At 58.1% G+C, this 9183-nt stretch overlaps 1 protein-coding gene across 1 annotated transcript; it reads left to right on the forward strand.

Moving 5' to 3' along the window:
* The first annotated feature begins 515 nt into the window (after nt 1–515).
* Nucleotides 516–8836, forward strand: ZNF687 (zinc finger protein 687). Its single transcript, XM_063105249.1, has 9 exons — nt 516–594; nt 3554–5682; nt 5833–6011; nt 6384–6560; nt 6659–6821; nt 6979–7311; nt 7433–7545; nt 7755–7896; nt 8027–8836. Exons 2-9 carry the CDS (start codon nt 3571–3573, stop codon nt 8519–8521), a joined length of 3714 nt encoding a protein of 1237 aa, XP_062961319.1. The 5' UTR covers nt 516–594; nt 3554–3570; the 3' UTR covers nt 8522–8836.
* Nucleotides 8837–9183: the final 347 nt, after the last annotated feature.

Genomic DNA, 9183 nt, shown 5'->3' on the forward strand with positions numbered 1-9183 from the left:
AATCTACACATCCGGGCTCCACTCTGAGTAGATGAGGTGCTGCTCAAAGTGCCCACCACGTAGAAGCCAGAGCTCTTTAAATTTGCATAAGTGAGCAGCCAAAGCTTCAAGCTTGGAGCGGCCAATGGGGAGCGAGGGGGCGGAGACGCACCTGGGATAGTCATCCCTCCGCTAGGAAACCAAGGAATAGGGCTGGCTTCTCTCTAAGCGACAGGAGCGGAGGCCAATCGTTTTTGAGAAGCGCAAATGAGGGCAGGTGGACCCCGGCTCAGCCAATGGGAAGAGCTATGCTCAGAGGGCCTCGGCCCCTTGCCCAATGATGATAAGAAGACAGTGCGGGGCTAGTTCCGAACGGCAGTACTTAAGGCCAACCCAGTGCGGGTCTGGGAGGGGCGCAGGACTGAACGACGCGGGTACTGGCCAATGGCGAGTATGAAAGCGGGCAGCCCAGGCCCGGGGCGCAGAGGGAGCTGAGGGAGGGGGAGGCTGAACCGGAGGGAAGCAGGAAGTAGCGGCGGCCGCGGGGAGGGCGGCGGCGGCGGCCGGAGCAGGCTGGAGACCGCTGGGTCTCGGCCCACACTAGGAACGGAACAAGTAAGCGTGCCGGGGGTAAATACCCGCCCTTGGCTCCGCCCCCTGGGGGGGCGGGTAAATACCCCCGCCCCTCCCCCACTTGGTCAAGTACCCCCTTCCCCGCGCCGCCCCCTGGGGCGGCTTCCAGGAAGGCCCGCACGCCACCTCCATCCCTTGGGACGGGTGGGCGAAACTCTCAGCCTGTTGAAAGCACGGCCCCTAGTCGGGTAAACATGGAAGGAGGGTTAGGGACCCCTAGTCCTGGCGCCCCGAGCCCGACAGGCGACCGAAGTGCGGCCCGGGGACAGGAGGCTGCAGGATGTCGCGACCTAAAATGGTGTCCGTGCCCGGGGGTGGGGGCGGGGGAACTGGGCCAGGACGGAGCACAGCCTGCATCCCGACTGGGCGCGGGTCAGCGTCCCGGCCGGAGCAGGACTCAGGCTGGTGCTCCCGGCCCGCCGCGCGCCCTCCGATCACTCCTCCGTCTCGGGAATTCGCGCGGGGAGGAGGCTGTGCTGCGCACGGAGGGGAGGGGTCGAGGTCCGAGGTGGGTCGGACCCGGCTGGAGGGCTGAGAGTCACGCAGGGACCGCCTAGTCCCCTCTGTCCATGCGTCCCCCACCGTCCCGCACTCCTGTGTAGTCCTGGGCCCCCGAGGTGCTGCGCGGCAGCTCCCTGAGGGCCTGGCCTGGCCGAGGCCCGGCCTTCGCTTCGCACGCCTCAGTTTCCCCTCTAGCTTCTCGTATGTGCACCCCGCCCTCTCCCCGCGCCGGTTCTCGGCAGATGGCAGGGACTTAATTCCGCCCGCTGCCCAGCTTGGCCGCAACCTAATCGCCCCCAGCCGGCCGCCGGCCCCTCGCCCTGCTCTGCGCAGCAGGCCTTGGGCTCGGGCAGAGGGCAGTCGAGCCCCCACCCGACCCGGGCCTATTCACACTCTTCCTGTTCAGCCCCCTTCTTTGGCTTTTGGGGAAGAACAGCAGGCAAAGGGGGCGGGGGAGACGCAGCCCTAGAGAAGGCGCAGCAGTTGCAGAAAGGCCTGGGCCGAGGGGTGGGGGAGACTCCGTGGCCTTGAGCTCCGGGGCTTTGTCGACTGTGCTCCGGTGGCTATCGGATGACCTCTAAGTCACTTGGACGCCAAAGCGGGAGGGAGGCGAGTTCGCAGGTCTTTTCTCGTAGTCCTCACTGGTTTGTGCTTCACCAGCCCACTTTTCTGAGGGCATGAGTGGAGGGAAGCTCAGGCCTCTCCTGGTTGGGAGGGAACCAGGCTGAGGAGGGACATAGCGATTCATCAGAGGCAAGGGGTGAAAGGCTTTGTTTAAACCCAGAGTCTGTGGAATTATGTAAGGGGGGTATGGGGAGGACTCCCCTTTCTTCCTCTAGTTGGTACCCTTCCCCCAACCCCTACCTTGGTCCCAGCAATACCAGCTGCCACCTGCTGGGACTATCTCCAGTTACAGTCTGAAGGCTGGAAGGCGGGTGAGAGAACTGGCCCTGGGAAATGGTTTGCATCCTGGGCAGGAAATGGTATGGATAGAGAGTTCTTCAGTTGCTTCCTCCTAGATACAGAAAACACTTGTGGGGAGCAACTGGCAGTGGACAGACCTGGGTCCCCCACATACTGAGCTGGACTTGTTGCTTTAGTGCCCCATAAGACTTGTGGAATTTTTTTTTTAACACTGGGCCAGGTTGGGCTTGGGTGAGACTTCCTGGGCTAGTGTAACCAAAGAAAAATTGAAAGGGTGGTGAATTTGAATTAGAGGATAGGATGAGGTGAGGGAGGCTGGCTTTTCCCCACTGTGACAGCTGTGCTGAATAAGATCATACCCCGGAGTTTTAGCCCTGAGAGAGTAAGATGGGGAGGAGGGAGGAGGCACTCTGGGGAAGGTAGGTGAGTGAGCAGCAGGTGTTTGTGACAGGAGCGGCCTAGTCTGGGGCCCTTGTGACCAGGCTGCCGTCATCCTTTTCTCCTCTGTTTCTCATCTCTTTGTCTCTTTCTGTGCCAGTGTCTTATTCTTTTCATCTTGGTCTCTTGGATGATTTCCCTGAGTTCATTTTTCCCTGCTGACCAAACTAGGTCTCTGGGTACCAGTGATGTCCCCAAGTACCACAGACTTGACCTTACATGACCACTGACTCTTGTCTCTGACTCCAGCCCTAGATTTCTAGTACTTATTCCTCCCTAGCTCCTCCTTGACCTGACATGTCTTTGTTTGGCCCAGCTGTAATAATAAATTGTCTTCTGGATCTGACTCTCACGTTTACAATTTCATATCATGCTCAGAATAACCCTATGATATATGGATTACTCGTCCCCTCTTTCAAATTGCAAAAATAAGGCAGTGAAGTAACTTGCTTGTACAGCAAGCCCATGATAAAGCTAAACTAGAATCATTTCTTAAGTCTTGGCTTCGGTCACTGCCCTTTTGTACACATGACCTTTCCGATCTGTGTGGACCCCAGAAGATCCATGAAGAATATGAATTGATCCCATGCTGAAATGAATGAGCCTTTAAAACTAGAGCATTGTGTACAACTTCCTCCTTAATTATAGTACTGATTAATTGATTCCTTGGTGGGCATAGGAGGGGACGATCTGGTTTCAACCAAGATGCTCACTTGTGTTTTTTTTTTTTTTCCTGCGGCTGGCTGGTTTGGGGATCTGAACCCATGATCTTGGTGTTATAAGGCTGTGCTCTAACCAACTGAGCTAACTGGCCAGCCGCATCTGTGTATTTCTGAGAAGTCTCTTTCCTCTGCTTTCTCTGGAGTCTGGTGCCTGCCCTAGTATGTGCATGCTCTCTTCTGATTTTAGGGTTTGGCAAACCAACCACCTCTAGCAACTCTCTTGGATTCATGCTATGTTGGAGGTGAACCCAAGGTGGAATGCATGTGGGTTCTAAGAGGGGATAGATAGGGAGATCCAGAGGGAGGGGGTCCAGGGCCTCTCTTTCAGATGTCTCAGTCCCTCCTGTTTTCATCAGGTCTAGAACCTGCCGCTATGGGGGACATGAAGACCCCTGATTTCGACGACCTCCTTGCTGCCTTTGACATCCCTGACATTGATGCAAATGAAGCCATCCATTCTGGGCCAGAAGAAAATGAGGGCCAAGGAGGCCCAGGGAAGTCAGAACCCAGTGTGGGAGGTGAATCTGTAAACACAGCAGCAGCAGCTGCTGGGGATGGCCCTGAGGTTCCAGCCCAGGCCTCTGACCACGGCCTGCCGCCACCAGACATTTCTGCAGTCAGCGTCATTGTCAAGAACACTGTGTGTCCTGAGCAGTCTGAGACCCTGGCTGGAGGTTCAGGAGGGGAAGGGGCCCGGGCTGGGGGGATAACTAAGGAAGAGCCTGTGGGACCTTGTCTGATGCAAAATGGTTTTGGCGGCCCTGAGCCATCCCTCCCAGGAACTCCCCACTCTCCAACTCCTCACAGTGGGGGTACCTGGAAAGAAAAAGCCATGGAAGGCAAAGCTCCCTTGGACCTCTTTGCTCATTTTGGGCCTGAGCCAGGAGAGCACCCAGATCCCCTGCCTCCCTCTGCACCCTCCCCTCCTCAGGAGGGGGCCATGACCCCACCTCCTTTTCCTTCTCCCTTTGAGCTGGCCCAGGAGAATGGCCCCGCCCTGCTGCCACCTGGTTCTTCCTCACCACTGGGGGCTTTGAAGCAGGGCAGCTGCAGCCCCCATCATCCCCAGGGCCAAGCCCAGCGAGGCCCAGGCTCTAGCCCTGAGGCCACGGGCATCCCTGCCAATGCCTCGCCTCCCCGGGTTGCTGGGGTACCCTTTTTCAAGCAGTCTCCAGGGCATCAGAGCCCTCTTGCCTCCCCCAAAGTGCCCGGCTGTCAGCCCCTGAAAGAAGAAGAAGATGATGGACCTGTGGACAAGTCTCCCCCGGGAAGTCCCCAGAGTCCCTCTAGTGGAGCTGAGGCTGCAGACGAGGACAGTAATGACTCTCCTGCCTCCTCCAGCTCCTCTAGGCCCCTCAAGGTGCGGATCAAGACCATTAAAACATCCTGTGGAAATATCACGAGGACTGTAACCCGGGTCCCCTCAGACCCTGATCCCCCTGCCCCCTTGGCTGAGGGGGCCTTCCTGGCTGAGGCTAGCCTCCTGAAGCTGTCCCCTGCAGCGCCAAGTCCTGATGGTCCAAAGGTGGTGAGCGTACAATTGGGTGATGGCACGAGGCTGAAGGGCACTGTGCTGCCTGTGGCCACCATCCAGAATGCCAGTACTGCTATGCTCATGGCAGCCAGTGTGGCCCGCAAAGCAGTGGTTCTGCCTGGGGGGACTGCCACCAGCCCCAAGACAATGGCTAAGAATGTGCTAGGCCTGGTGCCCCAAGCCCTGCCCAAGGCCGAGGGGCGGGCAGGACTGGGTTTGGGGGGACAGAAGGTGAATGGTGCCTCAGTGGTGATGGTACAGCCTTCAAAACTAGCCAGTGGGCCAGGTACAGGGGGTGGCACCGTGATCTCACGGACCCAGTCCAGCCTGGTGGAGGCCTTCAACAAGATACTCAACAGCAAGAACCTGCTGCCTGCTTATAGGCCAAACCTGAGTCCACCAGCAGAAGCTGGGCTGGCCCTGCCTCCAACGGGCTACCGCTGCCTCGAGTGTGGAGATGCCTTCTCATTGGAGAAGAGTCTGGCACGGCACTATGACCGCCGGAGCATGCGCATTGAGGTCACCTGCAACCACTGTGCCCGCCGCCTGGTCTTCTTCAACAAGTGTAGCCTGCTCCTGCATGCACGTGAGCACAAGGACAAGGGGCTCGTCATGCAGTGCTCACATTTGGTCATGAGGCCTGTAGCCCTGGACCAGATGGTGGGGCAGCCAGACATCACACCCCTGCTGCCTGTGGCTGTCCCACCTGCCCCTGGACCTCTGGTCTTGCCTGCCTTGGGCAAGAGTGAGGGGGCCATCACTTCCTCTGCCCTTACTACAGTTGCTGCTGAGGCCCCTGTGCTGCCACTCTCAACAGAGCCGCCTGCTACCCCTGCCACCTCTTACACATGCTTTCGCTGCCTGGAGTGCAAGGAGCAGTGTCGGGACAAGGCTGGCATGGCAGCCCACTTCCAGCAGCTTGGGCCCCCTGCCCCTGGAGCCACCAGCAATGTGAGTTGCCTTTCACAGCCCTTCGCTGGAGAAGGGACAGCCAGATGGTGTGGGGGTAGGATCTAGGAAGGTGTTGGGGGCTTGATTAGGAGGAGTAATGAGGGACAAACCATCCCTCATCAACTTAAACTTGTTTAACTCCCACGACAGGTGTGCCCAACCTGTCCCATGATGCTCCCCAATCGCTGCAGCTTCAGCGCCCACCAGCGCATGCATAAGAACCGACCCCCCCACGTTTGTCCTGAGTGTGGGGGCAACTTCCTGCAAGCCAATTTTCAGACCCATCTCCGGGAGGCCTGTCTGCATTTCTCTCGTCGTGTAGGATACAGGTGCTTCATACTGCTCCCCCAATAGTACTTTAGTGTCTGTCTTCTAGCACCAGCTTTTCAAGTGGCCTCTCAGGGAGATCTCCCATCTCTCCCACTGTATCCCTTTGTTCTGTGATATCATATCCTGCCTTCCCGTCAGTCATTCCCCGTGGAGACAGGAAAGCAGGGTCACCTCTGGAGCTCCAGCTGTTCCTCAACAGGCCTCCCTTGGGGAACTGGGCTCCTGCAGCTCTCTCCTTTCTCCACCTTGCTTATGCTCCACCACTGATTTCCTTCTCAGGTCCATGCAGTCCCTGAGAATCAGTGTGGGGTAGGGACTGGGCATGGATATGCCCCCCACCTTACCACAGTGCCTGCCACTTCCTTCCCAAGGTGTCCCAGCTGTTCAGTGGTGTTTGGGGGTGTGAATTCCATCAAGTCCCACATCCAGACTTCGCACTGCGAGGTTTTCCACAAGTGCCCCATCTGCCCCATGGCCTTCAAGTCTGCACCCAGCGCCCATGCGCACCTCTACAGCCAGCATCCTAGCTTCCACACGCAGCAGGCCAAGTGAGACCTGGGGAGGAGGGAGTGGGCAGGAGGGCAGGCTGGGGGTGGGGCTTCACCCATCCCTGCCTGATGTCTGCACCATCTGTCCACTACCACAGGCTGATCTACAAGTGTGCCATGTGTGACACAGTCTTCACCCACAAGCCCCTCCTCTCCTCACACTTTGACCAGCACTTGCTGCCCCAGCGTGTCAGTGTCTTTAAGTGCCCATCTTGTCCTCTGCTCTTTGCCCAAAAAAGGACCATGCTGGAACATCTCAAGGTACAGGCTCAAAGGAGTAAGGGGTGGGTGCTTAGCTGTACTGATCTGGGGCTGAGGGCACATAACCCTCAGGAAGTAGGGGGCAGGGAGAAATGAGGGCTTTGGCAAAACCAGGCTCTGTCTCACAGCAGCCATCCCCCTTGTCTGTCTCTCACAGAACACCCATCAGTCTGGGCGCTTGGGGGAGGAGACTGCTGGGAAAGGGGCCAGGGGTGCCCTTCTGACTCCCAAGACTGAGCCTGAGGAACTGGCTGTGTCTCGGGGAGGAGCAGCCCCTGCTACTGAGGAATCATCTTCATCTTCAGAAGAGGAGGAACTACCCAGCTCCCCTGAGCCCCCTCGTCCAACCAAACGGACCCGGAGGGAACTAGGGGGCAAAGGCATCAAGGGTGGGTGTGGGGGTCCTGGAGGCTGGACCTGTGGCCTTTGTCACTCCTGGTTCCCAGAGCGGGATGAATATGTGGCTCACATGAAGAAGGAGCATGGCAAGGTGAGTGGGCCCCTGAGGGGAGAGAGCCAGGCTGGAGGGCAGCATTGGGACTGGCCAGTGTGACAGTGGGGCTGAGGTCCTGGAGCCTGACTCTGAAATCTCCTATGCCCTGCTCTCCTAGTCAGTGAAAAAGTTTCCCTGTCGTCTGTGTGAGCGCTCCTTCTGCTCTGCCCCCAGCCTGAGGCGCCACGTCAGGGTCAACCACGAGGGAATCAAGCGAGTTTACCCATGCAGGTAACCCCTCCCCCACCCCTTTTCTCTTTCTGTCTGGAGGTGGCCCTGCCACCCCTTTACTCCGAAGTACTTTTCCACCTGCCTCTTGTCTAAGTGGACTGAAGGTTGAGGCCTCCCTCCACTCTGCTAGCCCCCCTCCTCTCAGGAGCCACAGACCTTGGCCTTTGGGCTGTACTCCTGTGCCATCCTGCCTGCTCTTCCCCTTCCAGGTATTGCACAGAGGGAAAACGCACCTTCAGCAGCCGCCTGATCCTGGAGAAACACGTCCAGGTCCGGCATGGCTTGCAGCTTGGGGCTCAGTCCCCTGGTCGGGGCAGTACTCTGGCTCGGGGCCCCGGTGCCAGAACCCAGGTAGGCAGAACCCCAACCTGCTGTGTTAGGGCCATGGGAGTGGGAAACTGCAGGCCCCAGGAAGCTAGGGTAGGGGTGTTTGGGAGAGTAGGGGTGATGGTGAAGCCCAGTTTCTTCCACTCTTCTCCAGGGACCAGGACGGAAACGCCGCCAGTCTTCTGACTCTTGCAGTGAGGAGCCTGACAGCACAACACCACCGGCCAAGTCCCCCAGGGCTGGACCTGGCTTGGGAGGCCATGGCCCCCTGCGCTACCGGAGCAGTGGCTCAGTGGAACAAAGCCTCGTGGTGGGGTTGAGGGTGGAGGGTGGAGCCCAGCAGTGCCTGGACTGTGGCTTGTGCTTTGCCTCCCCTGGCTCCTTGAGCCGGCACCGCTTCATCAGCCACAAGAAGAAACGGGGTGTGGGTAGAGCCAGTGCCCTGGGGCTGGGAAATGGGGAGGAAGAGGCCCCTCCTCCAAGATCTGACCCAGAGGGTGGAGATTCACCCTTACCTGCTCCTGGAGGCCCACTGACCTGTAAGGTCTGTGGCAAGAGCTGCGACAGTCCTCTCAACCTCAAGACCCATTTCCGCACCCATGGCATGGCCTTCATCAGGGCTCGGCAGGGGGGCAGTGGGGACAACTAGGCGACAGGCCTGGGACTGACCAGCCCTCCCTCTTCCCTGGGAGCCTGGGTTTCACTGCTGCTGCCTGGTCACTGGGAGTATCAACATTCACATTTTGTTCCAATTCTTCTCCCCCCAACCCGAAAGAAAAGTCTTTTGAGGAATATAGTTATTTACACCCCCTCTTTGGGTTTGGCCCTTGGGTCCTAATAGAGTGGGTCCTCCATTCCTCCTTTCTGAGCCCAACACTAATTATGCTCCTGCTGCAGCCCCTCAGTGTGGGACTGGGGGTATGAGGGTGGGACCGAACTTTCATATACCTGCTAGACAGGCACAGGGAATGACCTATGTATGTGTGTTGCGGGGTGTGGGGGTGTGGGGGGTGGCTTGGATAACTCCTTCACAGTTCCTTTAGGCACAGATGGGAACTTTCCTCTGGGCTGGGCCCTGCCCTAGCACTCCCCTACCCCCTGGCATTCAAACCCCCCACCCCTGCAGTGCCTTTCACTTGTCTTTTTTTCCCCAGAAATTTCGGGGGTGGGGGGTTGGTGGGGACGAGTCCTGTCAAGAGGGGCCCAGGGAGAGAAGGGGACAGGCTCTCAGGAATCCTTTATTCTTGTAGTAATAATAATACTAACAGTGGGAAAAATAGGGAGAAAACCAGACCATTAAAACTGCTTGTG

This window comes from Cynocephalus volans, chromosome 8 (genome assembly GCF_027409185.1).
Source record: "Cynocephalus volans isolate mCynVol1 chromosome 8, mCynVol1.pri, whole genome shotgun sequence".
Classification (NCBI taxonomy): domain Eukaryota; kingdom Metazoa; phylum Chordata; class Mammalia; order Dermoptera; family Cynocephalidae; genus Cynocephalus; species Cynocephalus volans.